Source organism: Scleropages formosus, chromosome 15 (genome assembly GCF_900964775.1).
Source record: "Scleropages formosus chromosome 15, fSclFor1.1, whole genome shotgun sequence".
In the NCBI taxonomy this organism is placed as follows: domain Eukaryota; kingdom Metazoa; phylum Chordata; class Actinopteri; order Osteoglossiformes; family Osteoglossidae; genus Scleropages; species Scleropages formosus.
The window spans coordinates 4,218,589-4,245,192 of NC_041820.1; the positions used below are offsets into that span (position 1 = coordinate 4,218,589).

At 50.5% G+C, this 26,604-nt stretch overlaps 1 protein-coding gene across 2 annotated transcripts; it reads left to right on the forward strand.

Annotated features, from left to right (window-relative positions):
• Positions 1-14,574: 14,574 nt before the first annotated feature.
• Positions 14,575-25,708, forward strand: lbh (LBH regulator of WNT signaling pathway). Of its 2 annotated transcripts, none has more exons than XM_018734616.2 (3): positions 14,575-14,826; positions 20,995-21,097; positions 23,903-25,708. In XM_018734616.2, the coding sequence occupies exons 1-3, from the start codon at positions 14,798-14,800 to the stop codon at positions 24,131-24,133; spliced, it is 363 nt and encodes a 120-aa protein (XP_018590132.1). In that variant the 5' UTR covers positions 14,575-14,797; the 3' UTR covers positions 24,134-25,708. The 2 variants fall into 2 exon arrangements, with proteins under 2 accessions (XP_018590132.1, XP_018590151.1); XM_018734635.2 differs by lacking the exon at positions 14,575-14,826 and adding an exon at positions 21,672-21,800 and having other exon boundaries at positions 21,019-21,097.
• The last annotated feature ends 896 nt before the right edge of the window (positions 25,709-26,604 follow it).

Consider the following 26,604-nt stretch of genomic DNA (forward strand, 5'->3'; position numbering starts at 1 on the left):
ATCACTTGCAGTCAGTAACATCAGAAATAAGCCATAAACACTGTGGAACTGAGTTGGATTAAGGTGGTCCCACGTTGCTGTTCTGTCCGGGTGCTCTTTGCTGCCATCTATTGGCTGGGTGCATGTAAACATTCACTCCATCACTGAAGTTTTGGAAAGGAAATCGGGCAAAATCCAAATAAAACTGATCAATACACTGAAAAGCGTTAACTCACGAGTCAAAGAGCCATAGTGTATTTTATACATAGCTGCCCTGCAGTTGTGAAACCAAGGTCTAGCGAGCAATGAGAAGAAACTCTCGTACACAGAGAGGTCTGTGCTTTACAGCGGTGCCAACACGCGCGGCAACGTGGGGCTGCGCATCAGCGAGCAAACGCTGTGCATTACCCTGCTCAGGTATCCACTGCCAGCTGCAGAAAGAGCACAGTAAGAGTGCGGTGCATGTCAGCGTGTACCTTGGCTGATTTGTTGCGTCGCAGGCTGCTCTGAAGAAGCCCTTACGAAGGAGCGCGGTGAACGCACCGTAGCCAGCAGGGACACAGCGGCGGCAGTGATGGCCCTGATTATCTCTATTATTACCGTTACCATCGGGGAATTATCCTTGTCAAGGCGGCTCTCCTCGCCTTGTTGCTCCACCCTGGCGCAGAGCGGAAACCGGTGACGCAGAACGTCCGACAGGGCGGAGGGGGTCTCGAGGAGAACTCCTTCTGGCTGAGAATGTGGTATCCGCGCAACCCAAGGAAGCAGGTGCAGTAATACGAGATTAATGGAGTGTTTTGCTCCAAAGTGAGTCCATGCAGGATGTGACATACGGTTGCCCCGCATGCCCACTATGGCATTCTGACCTCACCGTGAACACGCGCATAGCTACAAATCTGCAGAAAACATGAAAAGGAGTAAGAGGTAAGAGAAGGTGGGGGGAGTGTACTAGGGTAAGTCGAAAAGCGTCAGCAATATTTTCCCTTCGGCCAGATCTTTAGCGTCACAAATAAATTTTGGCTTACTCTCCGAACGTATCTAACGTAGTATAACGTGTGAAATGAGCCTCCTCTCTCCCTCAGAGCTGCTGAGTCCCTTCCAATCATTCAAGAGGGGTCCCAAAACCGGAATACGCGCACTATGACAACGACGTTCTCGAAAACTTAAGTCTGTGTGTGTCGCGGGGTTCGGTTTTGATTATTCTTTATCGCTTTGGAGGACAACGTCCACCACATGCATAAATTTGACCAACGGAGGGGGCGCTAGAGAGCTAGAAACTATTGTTTGCACAAGGATACGGTAAACACCTTGGAGATGTCACCCCAAAGTCGTCCGTCTTCTTTCAACAACTTGCTTTCCCCGTCCCATCTTGGAGGGCGTGCTGCAGCCCCACCGAACCCATCCGACACACGTGTGGCCCGCGCAATCAAATGAACCTTCCGGGTATTGGAAGGCCCCACGCCCATTACTCACACTCCTCTACGATCTAACCGCGATCGCGCCGGTCCCGGGCGGCCCCTGGGGGCCGGCGACGTTTCACAGCCACAAATACAGGAGCGCTTCTAATTAAGTCCTCGTGTTGCCTGCTTTATTACCCTCCGACTACACGTTGCTGGTAATAATTACAGTCAAGCCCCTTTTATGAATGCTTCTTACGCTCTAATTTAATTACTTTTATTAATCAGAGAGAGGGAATATCTGCGTGACGGCTTGCTTATTTGTTTTAGCCTCGAGTCGGGGGACGGCGCGTTGCGGCGCGCGGCGCTGTAATTGGATCTGATCATGATAAATTATGGAACATTTCCGACAGATAAAACATCGCCCCGGCGCTTGTTTCGAGCAGGGACCTTTTCCATCACGATGAAAGGTGTGGCAGCGGCGGGTGGAGGGTGGTGTTGTGGTGCGAGGGGCGAGACGGGGGGGGGCTCACCATCAATTACCTTTATTCGTTTTTGGAATGAGGAGGACGCAGGACAGTAAACACCTCTGGAGGGGGTAGATAAGAGCCTGGAGCGCAGCGCTGAGGGGGGGCGCCGGCCTGTCCTGAGGAGACCTCTGTAAGGCTCTGCCCAACTCTCCTAAAATCCACCCTCCCCTTGTAAATCGGCGCTGGAGAATTTGGGTCGGATCGCAGAGGAGGGAACCGTGACCAGTGGAGAGACGGGCTGTGTTTTTCACGCTCACCTCCGCAGGGGGGCCTCACGCTCAAACCCGCCCGCAACTTCCAGCAGCCATTCAGGTGACCAAAGAGCACAAGCCTAAGGCATGAGGTCACTGCTTGTTTAGCTGCGTCACCTTTTGGTTTTACCATCAGCATCGATCCGCAGCGCGGCGGCAGTGAGGTTGGGCTCCGATTCCCAGAAGTGAAGGAAGCAGAATCCGATTAATATTGTACTATTATTCTATAGTTATTATTTATTTATCTGACACCTTGGACCAGTTTCAAGCATGGAGACATTTGAATCATAACCATAATTACTATTTTATACTGTGTATTCAGCTGTTATTTATTTATCTGACACCTTACTCCAACATGCAGTGTTATATAGTCAACTTTAAAGTGATTTACTTACTTATACAGCTTGTTGATCTTTACCACATCAATTCAAGGTGCGTCCCTTGATCTGGGGTACTAGAGCACAACTGGGAATTGGAACCTGGGATCTTCCGGATACTCTCCGAAGGTGCATCACCGCAGTTCTCCGGGAGGTTCTGTTTCTCCAAGCCAAATCCTTGATTTCTTGTACAGGAGCTCAAGTATGGAGAGCTCTGTGGTGTTTTAACGATGATGTGGGTGCGAGATTGACTGGTTGTGGTCACTGGTCCAGGGCAAAAGAGTGGACTTCCACCTTCCGAAGTCGTCATGGGTTCGCCAGGAGTTGTTCAAGATCATTCCCCTGGGGGGCGTCAGCTGTGTCAGACATCCTATCCTTTCGTGGAATGGACAATAGCACCTTCTAGAAGTGTAAATGCTCTGTCTCTTGGGTGGGATTGACCATTGCTCCCCCTGCTGGCCAGAAGTTATGCAGGTTCTCGTATCTCTGCTTCCCATCAATAGACAGCTGTCTGCTGCATCACTCCTGAAAGGACTCCTTCCATATGCATGTTCGTGTATAAATTATTAATATTCTTGCTGACGCACAGTGAACAAAAAAGCAAACATTACAGAAACCTTTTCGCTGTACAGTACCGCGCCATCCTTCACCACCTGGTATTCTAGCGAATAAGACAAACATCCCTTGAAAGTTTTCTTTTTGTCTTCCTGTCACTCTTTAAAGGTTACAGGTGAACCGGGTCTGGTATGCGAGGAAAATGAAGACGAGCTGAAAACTACAAATCCAGACAGACACTGAAGGCTAGGCCTTTATTTTGATTTTTCAGATTTTCCTGTGCAAAAATCATTACGCCGGGAAAAAGGGGTGTTCATTTTATCCGGTAACTATTGATGGTTTTTGGCCGTAATCGCTGCCTATGCAAACTGGCCATCTGTACATTCACTGTAAATAAACGTTGGTGTATGGATCACTGATGTCTATCCAGGCGATTTGGAAGGATTGCTCATCATATCGGCTCACGATCACAGAGCTTTCCAGCTGCTGGGGAGCAGGGCTGTTGCCAGAGTGGGATTTCTATTGAGGTCACCACAAGCACAGATCTCAAACATGTAAGGCTGACAGCTTCCAGCCAGATTTTCAGCAATCAAAAGTACAGTTTTTCAAGTCAATAACTCAATGTTCTGCCAGTCAATAAAAGTCAATGTTCCCCCAGTCAATAACAATATTCAGCCAGTCAACACCAGTCAATAAGTCCATCTCGCATCATTCACCACCTTTCAATGTTCCCCCAACCGATAAAAATCAATGATCTACTGGTGAATACCACTCAGTGTTCCCCTAATCAATAAAAATAAGTGTTCTACTGGTCAATACCAGTCAACGTTCCACCAGTCAACAAAAGTCAATGTTCCACCAGTAGACACGGCAGGTTCGGTGGTTGGTTCCACCAGTAAATACCAGTCAATGCGTTATTTGTAACCAGCCAACATGAGTCAATACCACCAACCAATCGACCGATGTCAACAACCACTTGTCCCGAGCGGGGTTGCAGCGAGCCAGAGCCTAACCTGGCAATACAGGGCGCAAGGCCGAAGGGGGAGGGGACACACCCAGGACGGGACGCCAGTCCGTACCAGGGCAGACCAAGCAGGGCTCAAACCCCAGAACCACCACACGGCGGCCGCCAGCTGAACCCACCGCACCACCGCGCTCCCATAATACTGCCAATGTAAGAATTTGAAATTCTTCAAAATGTCTGAAGGCAGTTTGCAACTGTAAGACCAGTTAGAAATGCTGAGATTGAACAAGTTGCATTTTTTCTGGATTTTTTTTTTTTTTTTTTTTTTTTTGAAGCTGCTGGGATTCGCTGCGAGACAGGAAGGGTCTGGATTAAATTATGTGAGCTTTTTAGAGGACCATCCCACTCATTTAGGGCTCTCGTCCCCCTCCGCATAATGGACCTGAATAACGAAAACAAAAGGGAAGACAGCTGCATGGTTTTTGCATGTCGGCCGAATTGATTTTCCGTTCCTTTCAAGGAAATGTTTAATCTCCCTCCTCTGGCGTCATGGGCCTACAGGCAGAGATGAGAGATCACAGGACGCAGCTGTCCCTCCGCGCTCACGGAGACCCTGTTTATAGCGTGAACTCCCGTTAGAAAATCGACGAGACTCTCCGGCGTGAGCGAAGGCAGGAATAGCTTCCCCTAGAGCTGAACAGTCAAATCGTGAACGTTGTGACGATGGAGAAATAACTTGACCTGACAGCAGGTTGCACCCTAGCCACCGCTGTCGCACACTACGGCTCATGCCAATTTGCGCTAATTCCGCTCGGTTTCACGACGCTCCGCTTAGCGCTATGCGGTGCGAAGGACACGTAGCATTGGCTTAGCACCCCCTCAAGTACCCGAGGAGGCATCAGGCTCCATCCTGGCCACATTCTCTGCCAAAGCACAGCGCCCCTGGGAGGGTTGGGGAGGGCCTGTTACTGATGCAATAACCGAGCGGGTGGCGCTTTAATGCGAATTCCAGCACCGCCGTATATTAACTTTCTCCATTTAGCTCCTTGCCCCGTCACAGACAGCGAGGTTTCCGGCAAGTACATGTGTAATGAGAGATCACGGGCGAGGCTTTAGCACGCACCATAAAACACGAGCCCTGCATGTTTGTTAATAAGGCCCTCGGTGGTTTGACCGGGGGACAGCAGCAAGCAGCGGGGGGGGTCAAAGACGTACCTACGTGCTGCGTCCCCCTGCCTTTATGGCAGAGGAGAGACCTGTATCCCACTGTCTGTTCACCATTAGAGCCTGGTGTCTAATAAATCACTTGACTGCGATGGGTTTTTTCTACTATAATATAATTTTTCAAATTTTTTTTCCTCTCTCAGACAGATTCTCACAAGCAGGGCAAGGATGTGGAACAGACAGCACAGCCTCAGGGAGCCTTTGTAACAGCTACAACTAGGTGGTGGTTAAGGGTACAGACTTGTAACCCAACGGTTGCTGGTTCAAACCCCAAAACACCTCACTGTGTAATACCTCAAAGAGTGTTTATTGCCTTGGGTGAGTTGGGTCTGCTGAACACAGAATAGTAGCATTTAGATCACAGCTGCTCAATGCAATGGAGGTTGAGACTTCTTGGGTGTCTGAGTTTGGGCAATGGAGTGTTTTATCCCCATAGCATACATTTATTTTCCTCATTTTGTCTTCTAGAATATGCTGTTATGGATCGTGTAACATGTGCTGGTCCAGCTGTACCTGTCATGTTGTTGTTCTGGATTTGCTCTAATTATAAGTCACCAATGGGACTCTAGGTGGCGCAGTGGTTTGCGTCCCTGTCTTGCACTCTGAGAACCTTGGTTCAAATCCTACCTCCTGTAGCTGTACTCTTCAGCCAAGTACTTCTCCACTCTGCATTACTCACCTGTATAAATGGCTTCACTTTCTAAACTGCTGCGGAGAAAAGCATCAGCTGAGTAAATAGTTGTCAACACACAAACAGTGCTTGTAAGGGGTTTATACTATTTACAGTTGGAAACTTCAACAAGTGGGGTCCAGCATATCCCGTTCATGAGCTTCCTCACACACTGAGCTTACCGATAGGCAAGCAATACAAGTTTTCTATATGTATTTGTATGTATGTATACATCTCTGTATATATTAATATCTGTGTGTATGTATTATATATATATGATACAGCTGTCCCATTAACTATATTGTTATTTTTGAGTCCCGATGTCTCACACTGACCGTTCTATCTAAGGATGACCGCTCCCACCATCCATTTCACTCCAAAGGGAAAAAAGGGTGTTTCGGTGGTGGGGAAAGGAGAAAGTGGAGGACAATAACATTTACAAATGAAAGTGACAATAATAACGAAATGAAAAGTGCATGAAAACATAATTCTGTAGCGTGTTTATTTTTAATTATTTTTCTGTGTTAGCATTAACAAAACTAATGTGTAAAATTAGCGGGAAAAAACTGACCGGCCCTATTATAAAATGTACCATTCGTGCACGATAATTGTTTGTATATCATTATGGTTCCTCGAGTGGGATTTACAACGGGGTCTTTGGGATGGAGCCGCATTGTAAACTATAAATAACACTTATGATTTATATCATTACCCATCTGAGTACAAAGTTCCTTATGAAACACCTCGACACCAGTCCTGCCCAAGAGGTCCTCATCCAAGCAGAGAGACTGGACCCCAAGACATAATGTTATATGCATATGTTTATGAAGCAGCATAAAGCATCAGAGCAGAGGTGTGTAAAGCAATGCAGAAGGCGATCGAGCAGCACGTGAAGGAAGACCGCGAGACGTCATTACAGGCCCATTGAGCCGGACCGGTGCGACCGGGACGGGATTGTTTCCCTCCGCGCATCACACAACGTATGAAATATTCATACTGCATTGGTGGACACATTTAATATCCGACTATGTTCGAACCCCGTGTGGTCGCCGTCAGCGGCGAAGCGGTTCCGACCGAGGCCTCGGAGATGTCGCGTTGCGTTCATTTCTGGTGGAATTCACCGGAAAGCGATCGCCTCGAGCAGAGCTCGTCTCTGAAGGTGTCAATCGACGTTGGAGCAGCTAATTTGTATGGCGAACCGTAATCGATATGAGGTGGACACTTTACAAACTCATTGATCATATTCATCGATCGGCATTATTATTCCGTGCCCGTGCCCCATGCGTCTACGCATCTCATGAGGTCCGTGTTTGCGCTTTTCTGTCGTGCCTGGAGAGGAGAAGTTCCTGAACATTCTTCCAGGCGCCAGCGGCGGCAGGTCGCAGTTTTCGAGGCGCATCACGTGACCTGCCTGTTCCGCTCGCTTTGTCAACTGACAGCGGTTCCGGAAGAAAGAAGAACTTTTATCTTTGTCACTTGAATTATGTCTCCTTCTTTAACCGAGCCGCCCCCCCCAGTGGGACTCCGAACGCTCTAGGCAGAAAATTACTCAAAGTGTTCTTCTTTTACCGTCGACACACTTGAATTTTCTAACAAGGCTCCTTCCAGTAGCGTTTCTCCGTCATTCGAACCTCTGACATTTCAGTGGCGGGATGTGAGCGCTAAATGGGTTTGAATCCCATACACATGTAGGGCGGGATGCCCTGCTCTTTCACAGCGCTTCGAAGTGAACTGACTCTGAGAGCGCGACCACGACCGCGACTGCGACCGGCTGAGTGAGGGATGGGGAACCGGTACGGTCTAATCGCAAGCCTTAGCATCCAGGCCCCGCCCGCATCAGTGGCCCAATAAAGCCGCGCTAAGGAAGGTGCCCCCAGGTTCAATTCCCGTAAGCGGAGCGTCCACGGCCGGCCTACGCAGAGAAGGATGCTTCCCAATAAATACTGCGGTAAAGAGACAATTAACAGCTCAGTATTGCTTCCTTTTATTACATCCCATCAATTAACATCCAACCCCCCCCAACGCAGATCATATTCCGCCAGTAATGAGTGCTGCTGCAGCGCCGCCACCGCTCTCATTAGTCGAGCCGGAAGGGTTGGACTGGGGAGAGGGGGGTGAACAAACTAATTACATCACACCGCGGGCCTCCTGCCCCTCAGACACCTTTACCGTGTTATTACCACTTCCAGGCTGCGGCCCACCTTAGCCACCCACCTCCCTCACCGTTCTGGTTTCAGACGCTACGGTCCAAGATGTGAGCCACTCACACACTCACACGTTCAGAGGGACGTGACGATGGAGTCGGGGGTGGGGGGTGTTCCACCTGCTTTCCAGCCATGGAGGAATTTCGAACCTGCAGCAGTCATGTGGCCCTAAGGTTCATTTTTCACCCGTTATTCGGTCTGTGAACCGTCTTTGTGATATGATCAGCACCCCCCCCCAACCCCAGTGTCCCAGATCTTGTCAGTTTGTTTTCTCTGCCGATTTTCTTAATTCAGTAACACAGCATTATTAATTAATAACTTGCACATAATGTCATTCTCGTGTACGTGTTTTATTTATTGCGATCACACGCTGTCAATGGAGCGCGGCCTCTTTCGCGCGCCTCCCTAGCGAGGAAAACGCAGATTATTGATCACCTCCGTCAAACCCACATGGATAATAGTTTTGTCCTTCCCTCATTGGGCAGGGCTTTAACTGGAAATTGGTTCCGATTTTATATCTCTGTCGCATCTACGACAAAAAGAGAGTACATCCCAGCGGGCGGCGGTGAAAAGTGAGACTAAATAATGTTTTTTTTTAAATTTTAAAAAATAGGCCCAAAGATGCTGCATGCAAATATTGATCGGCGGCAGGCAGGCTTCGTTCGCAGCGCAGGGCCGAGTTGCAGCGAGGGGGAGTGCAGCTTGTGTCCCCCCAATAAGTCAGGAACATCTCTGCAAAATTAGCATTTTAATTTCCGTGCCCCCCCCCCCCAGCAGAGGAGGGAACATTATTGACTGGGAATATTCTGGGCTCTTCATTATGATGGTGCTTCATCTCCTGTGCGCTTCTGCCATCTAGTGGCCATAACTGCTACTACATAAGTGATCCTTTAACCTTTTATGTGTGTTTTTATTATTGTTATAATCTTCTATTTGCTGACATCGTTGCCCCAGGCAACGCAGAATACAATGTTAGATAAGTAGCTTGACACTGATTTAGCTGTTTATACAGCTTGGTCATTTTTACTGTATTAATTTAGGACAAGTACCTTGATCGAGGACTGGAACCCGGGAACCTTGAGCCTGCTCGTGTGCTTAGCTAGAGTTTCCGGTTTCTTTTTTCATTTAAAATGAAATTGTTTTGCTGTGTTATTTTTTAAAGTGAAGGAGTTTTCCTGTCCCATCCTGGGTGCGTCCCCTCCCCCCTCCAGCCTTGCGCCCTGTGTTGCCGGGTTGGACTCCTGTTCGCCGTGACCCTGCTTGGGACAAGGGGTTTCAGCCAGTGTGTGTGTGTGTGTGTGTGTGTGTGTGTGTGTGTGTGTGTGTGTGTGTGTGTGTGTGTGTGTGAGAGAGAGAGAGAGTTCTCCTGTAAACACCTGCAATTTGCACCTTTGTCGGTTAGGGTGTCAGACAATTTCATGTCCAAGTGGACACTTTGAGACAGAAGGAGAGCAGATCAGTGAGTCTCTCTTTACACGACTGTATTTCGCTTCAGTCCTTACTAGAAGCTTCGAGTCTCACTTCGGGTGCGAGTCGTTGACTGGGTTCGAATCCCAGACAAACCTGGTTGTGTGTACAGGTCTCCAGGGTAGCAGGTGGACAGGTGATCAGACCCCTCACCTTGCAATATGAAGGTTGCTGGTTCGAATCCCGTTCCTGCTGTAGAACCTCTGGTCAAAGTACCCGCCCTGAATAGAGTAAAACTTGCCCTGCTGTCCAAATTACTGCGGTAAGAATCTGTAGTCTGTGTTGCGCCTTTAAAATCACCTTGTGAAAGCACTTGTAATGTGTTCAAATGCACTAAAATCAAGTGGTAGATGAGTTTTCTAAACTCGTGTTTGTGTGTTTCTTTCATCCAATAAATAATTGTGCTTCATTAATTCAGCCGTAATATTTTTGCTGTTATGGTCCATAGCGGAATGTAAGAAAACCACACTGACGACCCCTGGGATCAATTTTCTTCTTCTTAAAAACTGAGCATTTAAACCATGTAATCATATTCATACAAATGCTGGACTGAATGGGCAATTGCATTACAGCATATTGTATATTTTGTGCTTATATTTAGTATTTTTTTAAATACTGTCAAGTTATGCTCCCGTGACCCAGTGATGCTGCCGCAAATAAAAATAAAAAAAGGAATAAATATTTTGAAGTTGATTGTCCAGAACTGGAAAGATACAGGGTAATATTAAGCTCATAAGGGATTTAATTATTCATTTATGCTTATGCTCAGGTTCGAGCTTAGAGTCGCGTCGAACACGTGTGCAACCAGTGCTCGTGGGAACTGAGCTCCAGAAGGTGAACGCTCAGCGACTGACACTGAAGTCGTGACCTCTGGGCTCAGCCGTTGCGTCGGAAGGAGCAAGAGGTCAGACCAGGGGTCAGAGGTCAGAGGAAAGGGGTCAGAGGCAGAGTGATGGTCAGAGTCATGATGAGAGTCCCAGTCGGAGGTAGAGGGTCACAGTCAAAGTGATGGTCAGGGGTCAGACTCAAGGTCAGAGGTCAGACTCAGGGTAGTGTCGCCATCAGAGGTCAGACGAGGAAACGCAGCGACCGCCGTCATGTTTGCGTCTGTATTTTTACGCTCCGCCATAAACAAAACGCTCCCCATCCCGGCGACGCGGACGAGGAAGCCGAACACGTTCCGCTTCTCGTTCCTTCGTGCGCTCCGTCCTGCTCGCCAGCTGCGCCGCACATTCGGCAGCGAGAAGGCCGAGGCGCTAATGAGCGGCTCGTTTGCGTTCCGGTTTCTTCCGCTCTTCCGCCGCCTTGCGTAAATGAGCCTGTGTACGAGTCTGATGGCGGATCGCACGCTCCTGTGCTTCCACCACGAGCTTCCGCTCCGCTGTTCGCGTGTTTCGAAACACGAACAAGTAGCTCCCGAGCGCTTGGAACGCACGGCGCTGGAATATTTGTCGAATAAAGACCTCGAATGATACAAAAGGGCTCATGTGTCCTTCCTGCCTTCATTAGTCCCTCACATCAGATTCTTTGTGCTTCTCATCATTTTAATTGCCACGACATGTTAGATGCTGCAGCCTGACACTTATAGTTTATACAACGAGAACAATATTTGTTTTGTATGATAACAACAATTTATAATGTTATTTATACTACAGCTGAGTAATTCTTACTACGTATGTTAAGGGTAAGAACCATGATGTTTAAAGGGTTAGGGTACTACAACGGGAGTGGGATTCGAACCTGCGTCCGGCGGTGACACTGCCCATGCTGTTGTTCTGGATTCTGAAGGTTGTTGGCTCAGAACCCACCTCCTGTGTTAACACTCATATTTCATGGACTTATTCTGAACCGATACAGCTGTAAAAGTTGTGTGAATACAGTGGGAACCTCTATGTAGAAACGTACGATTGCATTGAGATTTAGACCGAAATTACAAAAATTAAAATGAAGGCAATGAATTACTGACCGGTCTATATCGGAATCATCGAGAAATGTCACAGGACGTGATTTCTGTATACACTGTCATTTTTTGAGTCTGCAACGAAGCACTTTCTGTGGGAAATGATTTATAGGGGTCGAAACCCAGAGGACTGTGGACACTGTGGACCCACAGAGACCGTGATATGCTGGTTTGATTTCACTGGCCCACTCTGACCTTGGATGCCCTCATCGCCAGTGACTGGATGCGGGGAGCGCAGTGCTGAAGATGGTTTTTCATACACCGTGCGACTCGGGAGCGAGAGGCGGGCATTCGGCAGCGAACCCCCGTAGGCCGTGAAACGAGATCGGCGGCGGCGCTCCACAACGCCGGGTGCGTCGTTTTCCTTTGTGAACGGTCTCTCTCTTTCTTTTATGGTTTTTTCCTTTGAATTCTTATATGTCACTGAAGCAGAACCAAAGTGTCCACCCAGCCCTGTCCTGACCTCAGGTAGCAGCACTGTGAGGGGACAAATTACCATGCTTTGAACAGCGTAGTGCTTAATAAGGACACCTGTCAGGCAAATGCTGCACATCCCCAACCTGCTATAACCTGCCAGTTATGAGTATGAAAAATATTATTTGATCTGCCATCTGAACTCATTAAAAGGGTAAAGATCTCAGATGTTTGGACAGCACTGTGTGCCACATAGGGGGTGCGGTGGCGCAGTGGGTTGGACCACGGTCCTGCTATCCGGTGGGTCTGGGGTTCGAGTCCCGCTTGGGGTGCCTTGCGACGGACTGGCGTCCCGTCCTGGGTGTGTCCCCTCCCCCTCTGGCCTTACGCCCTGTGTTACCGGGTAGGCTCCGGTTCCCCGTGACCCTGTATGGGACAAGCGGTTCTGAAAGTGTGTGTGTGTGTGTGTGTGTGTGTGTGTGTGCCACATATTAACTGTAATTCTGCACTTCTGCTGTACGACCACAAGAGGGCACTGCACTCACTTTCATACATTATTCCTGCGTCCTCAATCATAGCTGTTAATATTACTATGATCCAAGTCTTTAATCTTTGAGTCTCCCAACCTTCCTGTGAGATACGGAAGTTTCAGGAAAATGTTTCAGAAAATGCTCCTTTTGCAAAACTTAGTGACACGTTGGAATTACTGCCTTGTGCAGAAGCACTTTGGGGTCCTTTTCCCTTTTTGTGGTGTGGAGCAACGGAGCCGCCGGCCACAGTGGCAGAGAGAAAGGTCAGCAACAATGGCAGTGCCGGCCTTCACCAGGGTCACTGCGGTGGATGGAAAGAACTAGAACACACGCTTTTAATGACAGCAGGGCTGAAGCAGGCGCACGAGACATGGCTTATGTCTCCTTCATCCTCTCAGACTGCAGGAATTGAGCTGAAATCCCTCCAGGTGCTGGGATTGGGGTCAAAGGAATGGACAGAGTGAAGGGAGACGGCATGAGACAGAGTAGGATTCATAATCTTGTTTTTGAAAAAAGCCTGAAACACAGCTGGACAACTGCCTTGCAGCAATGGTGTTTATTTATGGTGTATAATCCAGCGCTGCTGGACCCCGGGCCAAAATTTGTCAACCACGTGAACCTGAGAAACGTTTCTGGTTCGACGGCCTTTCGGTGGCTTTCTTCGTATCGTCACTCATCGGTCAGTTTTAGGGCCTGCGGGCTCTGGGATTTTTCCTGTGTATTAACTGGTTGCTCAATTTAGGGACCTGCGGCTGCTGTTCCCACCATCGGGTTTGAATTGTGGGAAATTCTGAGAGGGTGACATTCAGTCAGATTTTGACGTGGTGTGTGTGGTGTGTGTGTGTGCGTCACTGGCCTGTCAGTGTAAAATCAGGCCATCTCAGCGTCACGTTAGTCATGCGCAGCACAGAAACCCTCAACGGGAGCAGCAGAGCATATAATTCTGCAGATTCCTGCAGCAAGTTATGCTGCTGAAAAAAATTGAATTAAGTAGGTCCTAAATGTGAATAACTGTGTGACAGCAAAGTCCTTCCTTTAATTTCCTTCCATTAATTTATCTGTTGGTTGGTAATATTCATACTGTATATGTTTGATCCATATTATCATACTTTAACATTTTCTGCAAGGCCTTTCTCGCTTGGACAGGTTGTAAGTCACCATAAAGATTTTTTTGAGCAGTTTGTGTAAGACCCTCAAATCACAACTGTGTTAGAAATTAAACTTAAGCATCTTTTGGATGGCAGTTATTTTTAAGTGTTTATTTGCTATTCCATGAGCATGATGGGTCGTTCTGACAGAGAGCTTCCACGGTATAAACACAGACAACGAACATGGGAATAAACACCCATTGATCTCCTGATCAGGAGGGATGCGCAGTGTCACACACCTGTCCTCGAGGCGCCCAGTGGGTGGTCCTGTCACAATGACAGAACTCCCACCCCGTCAGTGACGGTTTAAATGTCTCCCAAAAATAAAATAGACCTTGTGCACTGTGCAGGCAAGCAGGTCTGCTGTGGGTTTTAAAAGTGATGAACGTGTGGAATCTTGTAGAATCGTTAATAAGACAGGTGATAATAAACAGATTCTGCGGCTGCGAGTGAATGGAGAGCCGTCCCTCGAGGTGCAGCGCAGTGCCTGCCCCGGCGTCCAATGAAACACGTCCTGCTCTCCTGACGTCACCCGTATCCGGCTTTCTCCGGGTGTGATTGGCTGCCTACTTTTGGCTCGTGTTGGCACTGCGTTCTTCTGCTGCCATTGAAAAAATTGCATGCCCTGCCCGGGGAGGGCGTTGTCCGACTCAGGAGGACACGCCTCTACTACAGAAACCTCGGACGAATCAACGAGAGGAGGCGTGTCTGGCTCAAGTAAACACGCCTCCGCTTTCAATACTCTGGCCAATCGCCGTGAGGGGGGCGTGTTCGTTGTGAGATGACACGCCTCTCCTATAAATACGTTGTCAAATCGGCGTGAGGGGGGCGTGTCAGGAAAAAGAGAACACGCCTCTACTATAAATCTCCAGACTCTTGCGTACGAGCGATACTCGGACGGGCGGTTAGGTGCGAAAGACGCGTGAGGAGCGTGATTAGCGTTGTGTGCAGCCACTTCTCCAGTGGCCGTTGTCCGCGTCATTGTTTTGCTAGACCCCGTGTACAGCTGAGTGGTGGCGTGTCGGGGGCGCTGCTGCAGACCACCAGTGTTGTATATTTGTGTAGAAGCTGGAAAAAGGAACACGAGTTTCTCCTTAGTCAGCAGAACCATCAGCAAGAGTGAATTCATGTCTGTTTGTTACCCCCAGGTGTACTGGTGAGTATCCCTCTCTTAACCCCCCTGAACCCCCCCCTGGATCTCGCCTTGCATGCGGAATCATTATTATTATTATTATTATTATTATTATTATTATGATTATTATTATGTGGTCTATTTAAATCCCATGGGCGTTAATTGCGTTAATGTGCAGATCTGTCGCGCGCTCGGCGTCCTTAGGATGACCTCTGATTTTAATTAAATGTTCCGACATGTAGATGTCCTGTCGTCTCGTATTTTCCTGTAAGCATCAATAAACATGTTTTTGTTCACTTTATTTGTTTTGATGAACTATATCTTGTCATTAATCATGAACATGATGATCACCATGGTCTCCCTCACCCTTTTCGGAACCGCAGGTTACATGTGTGCTGCTGCAGTCATTAATTATATATATATATTTTTTTAAAAAAAAAAAAAGAAAAGATTTATAATTTTAGGGGACTGTGGCTTTCTGAGTTTGCGCTTCATAAGTCATCATCCACAGCATCATATCTTTATAGACTTTTCCCTTCCCTAACTCGGTGCTTATTGTTGTTGGTTTTTTTTTTTTTTGTTTGTTTAATTAGATCTGGCATTTACAGAAATCACAGTTTATATGTGGAAAACTTCTGGTTATGTGTCAGCTTTCTCACATTCTCTGGTAATGAAGATTTTTCTTTTTTTTCTTTTTTTTCACCCCCCCTCCCCCCCCCCCCCCAACTTGAAAGGCCACTGGTGCTCTATTGACTCAGAGTGGAATCGGTTGTCTGGTTATTTTGGTACCTCTGCAGTTATAGTAAGACTGCTTTGTTCCATGCAGGCTGCTCTCAGCCTCTGTCGTTTTCACTTTCGGGGGGGATTTTGTTTCTGATTTTAAGAAAACGATGAAAGGTCATGTCCCACCGCCCCATTTAGCCATTTCCTACGAGCCCCGCAAAGCGGGCGGCTGAAAGGAGAGGAAAACTGCTTGGGCGAAGAGGCGTGTGTGTCGGTGGGATTGATCACGTGTAAATCTGCGTGGCGAAGGTGCGAAGGCCGCTTGTGTGACACCTCAGCCCTCGGCGTGGATGGGAACAATTGTTCCGTCGGAATTTTGCCATCTTCCGCCGAGAGAAGGTTTTTCCAGGTCGCCGGGCCCCTCCTGGTGTCACTCGCCAGCAACTGCTGCGCACGTGAGCCTTGATGGTCAGATGGGCCAAGTTTCTCTGTGACTCTGCCATTGGGGATGGTCAAGTGGTCAAGCTCCAGTCCCCTGTCCAGGTCCTGTCCAATCCTGGTGCAGGAGACATAGGGGCTCTTCTTGCAGGTGATGCCTGACTGCTAATCGACATGAATTATTCCCTATTAAGGTCGTGCCTGGCGGTCGAGGACCGGTGGAGCCCGGCTGACATCGGCGCCGCTAGGATCAGGTGTGGGTTTCACCTGCAGGGACACGGGAATCCCGACTCGCTCGAACAGCGAGCCGTTTTTGCCCGACGGAACAAAAACAGGCCCTTTCGTGTAAGAAACGAAAACTCGGAACGAGTCGCTTGTTTTCGGCTCCTGTTTTCGGAAAGTTGCCGTTTCAGGGATGCTCAAACCCCGTCTTCAGACTGCAGGCTGTAAATTCCCTTTTGTGGGGTTGGGGGAGGATCACATGGCAATGGGGTTTTCACCAGTGCAGCATTCGAACCTTGTAGTTTCCAGGTTGCTCTTGTGTTTTGTTCCGCAAGGTGCTTCTCTCTCTCTCTCTCTCTCTCTCTCTCTCTCTCTCTCTCTCTCTCTCTCTCTCTCTCTCTCTCCCTCTCCCCCCCCGTGTCTCGTCCAGGAAGTCGAAGCCCTGACCTCCTTTCTCAAGCAGCAAGTGGTGATCTGATGTGCCTTTCACAAAAAAGCAGACTGTGGCTGCCTAGAGTGGGGGGGGACGCCACTTCTGCAAACACCTCCTGTAATCCTGTTCCTGTGTGCATGTTGTGTTCCCCATAACACGCGGTGGTGTCTCAGAACCCGCTCTCAGGCCCCAGGCGGGGTTATCCCCGTGTGAGACCCCTGTGTCGCTTTGTCTTCAGCTGTACGAGGCTTTACGTGTAACCCTCGACTGCTGTCGAGAATTGACAATGGACTCGCGTGCTGTCCCCTACGGTTCCGTCGAGGTTCGACGTGTGCCGCGGCGGCACTCTCCGGTCTGTTTTACCACGCCTGGTGGGGATGTAGGAGGACTGTGTGTGAAATACAGATCTTTGTCATCTGAAAAGTCCCTTGTTTGCTTGCAGAAGCTGAGCGTTTCCGAACACAGGCGCGCGCGCACACGTATTTCTTTCATAGTTCTGGTTCGCCCTGCCCCCAGCCTCGTCGCCGAGCGATGTTGTGCAAAGCGACTTTGCTGCCAGGACGCTTGTGAAACGTCCTCCCCCTTCAGACGGGTTCAGTCTTGAGGGCGAAGATCCGCAGAACCTGCCGCGGGTTTGCGCCGGAGCCATCGGCCCGCGTCACCGCGTAGCTGCGGTCTCGTCTCGTGCCAAAGCCGCGGGGAACGTGAGGACGTCGGGAGACCGGGGCGGAACGGTCAAATTATGCGTCACACGGGCTGTGGGACGTGTCGCTCGTCTCGGAGCTCTTCCAGTGCTTCGTCCCTCTTTCCCGGGGTGGGACTGGGGGAATTGCTCCGTTCCGCCACGATTCTTATGCGTATTTTTCGCAGGAGCGAAGACGAAATATAGGGCACGTAGGACAATAGCACAAGTCCTTAAGTCCCATCGAGGAGCTCCGTGGATGGAGACCGCGGACGGAGCCGTGAGACTCTGCACCTTCGGGTCAGCCGGGGCGGCGAACACGCACGGCTTCTCCTTTGGCTCACAGGCGACGTTCGGTGGCCTTATTGCCCCTAAGCCATCTCAAGTCCCTCCCCCATCTGCTGCGCACGCAGCGCTGATGCCGCCGCCGTGGGCTCAGGGCCCGCTTGGCATCTTGAGGCGTCATCCGCACTCTGCCTTAGCCGCCTTCCCGCAGGTCAGAGGCTCCTGCGTCCCTCACGGACATGCAGCGTCCCAGCCTGGATCTCTCCTGGCGCGTGTACTCAGCCAGGGATTAGTGTCCCACAGCTGCTCTGATGGCTGCAGCAGTTGGGAGTTGGGGGTGTGAATGGGGCCACGTGGGTGGTCTTGAGGTTGCGTCCGAACCCTCGTTCGCACCGATCTCTAGTTGCACCGGGGCGACTGTCCAGACTGTCCAGTCTGAGCATCTCAAACGCATCGGGGGATAAAGGCCAAACACCTTTGCGGACTCCTGGCTGGGTTCGCACAGCAAGGACCAGTCGCATCCACATCAGAGGCTGAGACTCGAACCCACAGGCATCTCAGCAACTCTGTTGCGTCATGTTAGCGAGTCACACCTTGACTTTTACCATACTTTGTTTCTTTACTGCTACCTGTAAAAGCACCAGACTTCAGAACCAGCCTTCATTGCAACTGAGGAGATGAACGAGTCTGAAGGTGTGGAGCTCAGACCCATGTCTGAGGCCTGGTTTCAAAGGGCTGCAAACCAATTTTATGCATACCCCCCCCCACCCTTCTAGTAAGTTCTGCACAGGCGCTTTGTGCAGCGAGAGTCCTGAGTGGTGCCCTTGCGCAGTATTAGTTGTTACATGCACTCTTCGCACTTCCTCCTCTCCTCCTTCCACCTCCTTTTATGTTTTATTAGGCTGATATTCTGTTATTCTTAGCAGAGCAGGATGTTTATATGAACCCAAAGCAGAAATATGACTGGCAATGGTCTGTGTTTATGTTTCGGGCCTCTTCTCTGCGTGTCCACTGTCGAGATTTTTACCCCCCTCCCACACACACAACCTCACACTCTTTGAGTAATTCTGAGATTTATTTTTTTTGTCTTTCCATATCCTCTATGGTCTGTTCATATTTTTGGACTTAGTTATTGTTATGGCTGCAATGAATGGCTGAACTTGGCCAGAGCTCCATAGATGATTCGAGTTTATGTAAAATTGGGGGTGCAGGGGGTCGGGGGTGTAAACAGTTTTGTATTGTCTTCTGTTTGCCATCATCTCTTTGGACCCTGCAGGAGGGTCAAAAGGGTGAAACAGTAGTGGTTATGGCTTAATTTACATTGAAAGTTTACAGAACTGGGATGAAGAAACTTTTTCCATCGGAAAAAGTCGCGCTGGCTCTGCAGTGCAGTCTCTAGGAGGGATAAATAATAATAATTATAATAATGCTATGAGACAAAAGGGCCAGAGGTTTTATGGCTCATGTTTTGAAAATGAAATTTTTCCAGTCCGGTCACCTCCCTCTTTATATCTGCTTTTAAAAACGCGCACAGATTTCTGGCGAACAGCTTCCTTTCGGTAAGTGACATATTTGTCTGAAAAAAATGGGATGTCATTGTGGTGTATTAAGTAAATCAGGGGCACTCGCTAAACCTCTGATTAAATCTTTAAATCCACAGTTAATCTGCTAAAAGCAAATGTCCTTTGGTACCCAAAAAAAGCCAAAATGTAAAACCACTTGCATTGTGGGAAGTGGGCCTTAGCAGGCCAAAAAAATCCATAGGAGCAGTGCAGCTGTTTGCACTTGGATCACTTTGCAATGGTTTTTTCATCTCTGCACTGGGGTATTCTTACTGTATCAGGGTAAGTACCTTGTTCACAGTTACTATAGCAGGAGGCGCTGAGATTCGAACCTGGGCTGCTCAAGTATCCGGCGACAGCTCTAACCGCTGCGCCACCTGCTGCCCTTTTAGGGTAAAGTTGGGTGTGTAGCCAATGTTATTGGTGTCAATTAATCTAAAACGCAATGATTTACCCACTTATACAGCAGGGTAGTTTTGCTGTACAAGATCAGGGTAAATATCTTGAAATAAGGTTTAGCAGCAGGGAGGAGGGATTCAAACCAACAGCCTTCAGATTGCGAGGCAGTGACTGAAACCCCGGCTCTACCTGTAGTTTCCCTTTGAGAGCGAGTACAGCTTGAGCAGTTACCGTGGTGTCTGGAGGGCTGGTGGAACGGCATCTCGAGGACTCGTGCCAAATTGACGCCATTGGTGTTCGATGTTTTTGCTCCTCTTTCTTCCCCCCCCCCTCTGTGAAGGTGCACAATTTTCTGCACTTTATCATCGCCGCAGCTCCGCGGTGTGTTTACTGCCTCTAACCGCTTTGTTCGCTCGATCAAAACACCCCGAGTGCCTCCTGCTCTTGTTTCAACATCCCGCTTGCTTCACCCGTTCCCCTCTTTCCTCATCCTGGAATGAGGCGGAGCTTCTGCGGAGGCATCAAACTCAGGGAACCAAGCGCACCGAACGGCGATGGGCGCTATTGGGGAAAATCTCACGCAACAAAAGCGTCTGATAAACGAATAAATGTAATGAAAGGAGAATGAGTGGAGAAGCTGCACTGAAAGAGATGGGTTTGAGAGTTTTGAATGTTGAGAAGGATTCAGCAGCTCTGAGGGACGGAGGGAGCTCGTTCCATCACACTTTGACTGTCAGCACAGAGGTGCCTTTGTCGAAACCCATATCAACTGCAGGGTTATTTATCGATTAATGATGCTGGGATACAAAGTATTCAGGTGTCACATGGGACCGGTCACCAGTCTGCCAGGTTCACCCACATAAATACCACACCGATGATGGTGCTGCTGATCCAGCGTTTCCCTCCCAGTGAGGACGCCGTACTGCCGACAGCGATGAAGAGGAGGGGAAAGGGGGGTTTTGCAGAATCGTGCAACTGTGCAGCTTGGTCCGATTACAGCGCACGCCCACAACGCTTTCACAACGAGCGCCTCCCGACATCGAGCACGTTTTGCTGTACGCAGAGTCCCAGCGCTGACCACACGAGTACAGTGCCGCACTGCCTCCAGCACGATAACCAGGGGACTGGAAACTCCCTGCGCCTCTTAGCCCTGGACGCGTAAAACCCGTGCGGTAGGCCGAACTTGCACGGTCGGTTGTGCGTCTCGGGTTCGAGTCGCCACTCATTGCTCAAAATTTTGAAAGCGAGATTAATTGGCATCAAGCTTCTAGCGCTTCGTACGGTTCCTCGTGCGCTTCGCGTGACCTTCTCTTTGCTCAGGTAACGTGGAGCGAGACGGAGAGGTCGTTGCAGCGAAACCCCCAGCCGAGGCGATTTGAAGCGGTTTGCAGGTTCCAGGGATAACCGGTCCCCTGTCTCTCTCTCTCTCTCTCGCTCTCTAATTCCAGTCCAGTGTTTGTGCCCAGCCGAGACATGACTGAGGTGATGATAACCAGCACTCCCGCGGAGAACATCCATCTGAGCCCCAGCAAGGACAGACACTCCTACCAGGTACCTGTAACGGGGTGGGGCGGGGGTGAGGTCGTGAGGCGTGAGGCCCGTCTGGCCCTGGTCATCAAGAGTGTCTGGAAGTGTGGTTTCCTGGACGACTGGCAGGGCGAGGTCTGGTAAGCAAGGTCACGTGGGGCTGGAAGCGCCGGCCCACCCCGGGGCAGCTAAACCGGTTCGATCGGCCATCGTCCGCCTGCTCTTCCGGTCCCTCGAAGACCTGCTTTGATCCTCGAGGGGGGTCCTTTGGGATTATGGTCTAAATTGAAGCGTTCGCCTTTGGTGGCCTCCAGACGTCACCTCCAGGAGCGTCGGTGGCCCAGCGATGTGAAGCAGACCTCCGGCAGGGGTATCCAAGGGCGTGAGTCGCACTTCTCGGGGGGGGGATCAGGAAGTCCTCAGAAGGTGGGAGAAGGTCCTTCGCTCATCCAGGCAGTTCAGCTTCTCGCCGCTCGGTTTCTTACGCAGCGCCCCTTCCTTGTTCTCAACGTGATCCTTCAACGTTGTGCGTGAAGAGAGCAAGGCTGCTTTTCTATTTTAGGAATTACGGGCAAAATATTTTTATTTTTTTTTGCAGCTATTTTTCCCTCTGTTTATGGAGAGCAGCGATACGTAACGGATTCTAATGGGAATTTATGGACGTTTGACCTTTGAAAGGGGCGCAGGGTTGCATCGTTTGATGACATTCTCTTCTAAACAAGAAGCGGTGAGTAATAGGGGATGTGTTTTTGTAATGTTCCAAAAAAAACGACCTTGGAGGAAATCACGTGGTGTTTTTTTTTTTCCTCTTTCGTTTGGCATTCGCGCGCAGCGTTCAGCCGTGTGGGTACGCGTGTGCGTGTGAGCCGTCGCTGAGGATGCGCACCCTTCTGCGGCGGAGCCCCTCCGCCCCCGGGCCCGGCGCACCCCTCTCTCGGTGTACCCGTGGCCCCTCGTTGTTCCGCGCTGCAGCTGTGCGTGAGGCAGCCACTTCCTCTGCTTTGCAAAACTTCACCCAGCGACTGCTGCTGGAGCTTGTTTATTACCCCCCCCCCCGGTGGGAGGGGTTTAAAGGTCACAACTTTGCAACTTACCCTAATGCATCTACACTTATTCCTTTCTCTGATGCTTTCGTCCAGCGCGGTGTACAGCGATCCACCCATCTGTGTGTCTGGGTAGTTTTTACCAGAGCAGTACCTTGATCGAGGGAACTACTGCAGGAGATTCGAACCCAGATCCTTTCGGTGCAAAGGTGGCGGATCTGATCGCTCCGGTGCCCCCAAACCCTCTCGATGTCAGTGAGGGGAGGGAAGCTTCTGGAGTGCATGCCCTAGGCGGGGCCTCCGCTATCATCATCATCGTCATTACCACCACCACCACCACCACAGCCGTCAAAACAGGAGCTCGACGCCGCTCCTGCTATAGGAGATGGGGTGGGGGTGCTAGTCGGATCCCTGCTCCCCCGGGTGAAGGCGGTTACTTTGAGTCTTTTCTCGGACCCCGACATTAACCCGTCTGCTTGCCGCCGCTCCAGTTTACCGTGGTTTGACCTGTGACCTCGAAGTGGCTGCTCGCATCCCTCAGCCTGGCGCTTCCCAAGGCCGCAGCCCCCATCATGTTAGGGTAGGGGGAGGTGAGTTCTGCTTCTTCTCCTGGAACAAACAGGAACACGGCACTGCTGTCCCTTCCACATAGTTCTCGTGTTCTGTTCCTCGGTGTCTTTCGTCAGTTCGTACCAGAGACCTTCGATGGATGGCGGCCTAAAGCTTTCTTCCCAATGGGCTCCTTTCCCAGGCTCTGATCTTGCTGCCCCAGCCCCCCTCCCCAAACTCTGTCTCCCACTGAAATATGCAAGTTTAAAAATACTCCGCAGCTATTTTTTTCTTCCTCCCTTCTCGAAAACGAGGGGCCGCATCGCCGTGGCAGCGCTACAGCTCTCGGTGCAGAACCTGTGAGGAAGTATGCGCATAAAGAGCTGGAAGACACTTCCCACCACAGCGACGCGCGGCTCGGAGTAAACGGAAGCGTAACGACAGCAAAGAGCTTCAGAAACAAAGGATTATCGACGCACGGCTTGTGTGTCTGACACCGCCATGTTGCTAGTTCACGTCACTGAAGTAGCTGAAGCCGCTTGTCCCGAACGGGGTCGCGACGAGCCGGAGCCTGGTTTTGGAGTCATTTATGGAGCCGTCGGGAGATCGGCAGGGAAATGGGTCTGAAAGAGATGGTTTTGTCACCATTCTTGAATGTTGAGAGGGATTCAGCAGCTCTGAGGGGTGGAGGGAGCTCATTCCACCACATCAGAACTGAGAACTTTGAAGATCCCCTGTGAGTAGGAGCACCAAGCAGTCAGAGGTGGAGGAGCACAGCGCTCTGGTTGGGCTGTAGGGAGCAATGGCCTCTTAGTTGCATTTAAGGCACACTGTAGCTGCAGGAGGCCCAGAACACCGACGGCGGCTTGTGACGGCCGTTCTGCGGGCACTTCGGTGGTCAACTTCATTCCAAACTGTTTTCGTACAAAAGGGAGACCCTTTTGGCGCTACGCAAACGTCGTCTGGCCTTCTGGGTAATGCTGTCAGTATAAGCACCGCGTTCCCCTGGGGAGACTTCCTCGTGTCCTTGGAATTCGTAGCGCGTTACATGCATAATACATCGTGCAGCATAGACACGTCCCCGGCACTTTCTAAAAGTAGCTGTTGGCTCGGGCGCTCGAAGAGTTTACGAGCCCCGGCGTCTCAGGAAATGACGTTTTATTGGCTGGAACGTCGGCTGTGATTTAATGTGCTGCCCGGCGGGATCCGTCTGAGCGTCTCTCTTGTCCTCCGGCAGATCTTCCCGGACCCGTCGGACTTTGAGCGCTGCTGCAAGCTGAAGGACCGGCTGCCTTCCATCGTAGTGGAGCCCACGGAGGGCGAGGTGGAGAGCGGGGAGCTGCGCTGGCCTCCCGAGGAATTCCTGGTCAGCGAAGGGGAGGAGGAGGAGGAAGAGGAGGAGGAGGAGGAGGTGGACGGAGAAGGCAAGAGTCAGACTGGACACCAAGTGCAGAACTCGCAGCATTAGAGCTCCAGCACCCCCACACACACACACACACACACACACACACACACACACACACACACACACACACTCACATACGCACGCCTGCAGACCCTCGCCGATGCACCCGCGCACACCTTCACAGACGCACCAGGAGCACGTGTGCGGTCCCTCCGACCAGCCGTCACCAGCTGGACGCTCGTTGCATCGTGCCGTTATGGATTCTGCGATGGAGGAGAAGAGTTGGAAACGATCGGACGTGTCGATGGAGACGTGCGGGACGGTGCCGCTCACGTGTGGGATGTACATTCTGCAGGGGTTCGCAGGGCAAGACTGTGCTCATGAACCAGTGAACCTGTTCTCATTCTCACTCAGTCCCTCACACACACACACACACACACACACACACACTCACACACTCTCTCTCTCATTCATAAATGCATAAACTTGCACACACTTCAGTAGTCCCACTGTGCATCTTGATCCTGGATACCATCCCCCCTCCCCCCCAGTGGATGGACCCTGCACCGCTTCTGCCTCCCAGCACCCTCCACCAGCAGAGACTCCGAACGGTCACACGACCGTCGCCCGACTCCTGGCCGGTGGACTCGCACACATGTTCATTGCTGCCAGGTCATCAGAGGGGACTTTTGTTTTTTTTTTTTTTTTTTTTTGTTTTTTTTTTCCCCCCTTTCATAAGTTCACACCGTATAAATACAAGTGTGCTAATGATTTGTGTTAAAGTCCAGAGCCAGCGTCTGAATCACCGTTTGCGTCTGTGGGGTTTCTTGGTGCAGACAGGGCCGTGCTGAGCGGAGACGGATCGGAGGACGGCGGGCGGAACCGGTCGTTGCCCTCGGCCGACACCTCGGCCGCTCGCCGACGGAGAGGAGCGTGCCGCTGGGCTCTTGCTGGACTGATACCGCACGTAGTTTCCCGATGGGTTCGTGCTTTCCTGCCGCGTAACTCGCCCTAACCCGTCGTGGGGGGGGGGGCGGGACGGTCGGTGGTGGACCCGCGCGACACAAACACTGCCACGCCTCCAAAACCCAGCGTGAAAAATCCCGCTGCGCAGAGTCTCATTTGTTTTCCACGCAGCGCGGTTGTGACGTGGAACGGCACTATGATCCCGAACGCTGCGCTCCATCGAAACGCCTTCAGTAGGTGGCGCAGCGGTAAAAAAAAAAAAAAAAAAAAGCTACCGTGCTGTATTATAGCCAAGAGTACAAATCTCGTAGCTCATAGCGTAAGTCACCCTGGATAAAGGTGTCGAACGTCGTCCCACCTGCTCTCCCCGGCAGCGTCTGCGAACGCGCTCCGGGAACGGTCACGGTCCCGGACGGGCCGAGGCGCGGCGCTCGCTCGCCTCCTTTGCGTCGGTGTTGTTCTAGGGGTTTATATTTGTGCGGCTAGTAACTTTTTCCGTGTGTCTGGTATAAACCTGTGGCGCTGTAAAGGCCGTCGAGCTCTGTCCCTGTCCTGTCCTCTCTCCTCCCCCCTGTGCTCTCTCTCCATCACCGGTAGGGTTTCTCTTTCTTTTGTGAAGCTCAGGGAGATTTAGTGGACTCCCCCCCCCCCCCCCCCTCGTTTTTGTACTTAGACCACGTGCTCTGTTCTAAACACAGAGGTTGTAAATAAACATTTGAAAGTGCTTTCCAATCCGTGTGTGTCTCTCTCTGTGTGCCTGCGGGAACGGGGACGGGGGAGGGGGGGGCGCCGTGCGAACGAGTACGTGCATCGGGCGAGGCGGTTTAATAGCACCTGTCCTTTCCGTCCCGCCTTCGCTACCCTTCTAGAAAAGCGGCTGCGCTCCGGCAAACAAAAGCGCAAAACCGAAAGCTGCGCGCGGCGACTTCCTGCGCGGATGGCAGATCGTGCGGCGCCCTATGGCTGCAGGTCTCTTAGAGTCTGCTTAAATATAGCAGCACCAACCACACGTAGCCTTCCTGTTTCATTCCCCCCCTCCCCAGGCTTTGACCTGCTTTTAATGCCACCCCCCCCGCTCCCGTGTAACACACAAACACACTTGACCTGAAACATCCTTCATTATCTCTCCAGCAATGGCACATCTGTGTGTATTTAGAAACACCAGTGGTCGCAACCCTGGTTGCCATCAGAAGGCCCAGCAGAGACTTTAGTCACCTGCACTGGTCCCTCACAACATTCACATTTATCTAATGCTTTTCTCTAAAGTGACTTTCAGATATTTACCCATTTACAGAAGCAATTTAGGATAAGTACCTTGGGCGAGGGGACTGCAGCTACAGGTGGGATTCGAACCTCCGACCTTTTCCGTCTAAAGGTGGCAGCTGTAACCGCTACACTACCATCTGGAGAAAATCCCACCTGAGTGAACAAAGTGCTGTACTTTCCGGTGGAATTGCTCTCTTATTATAGAGGGAATGGAGAGGTAGTGGTGGCAGAAGTGGTACTACTTATCGCCATAATTTTATGTTAGGAATATTGATTTAATCTTCAACTCTGCCATGCAGAGG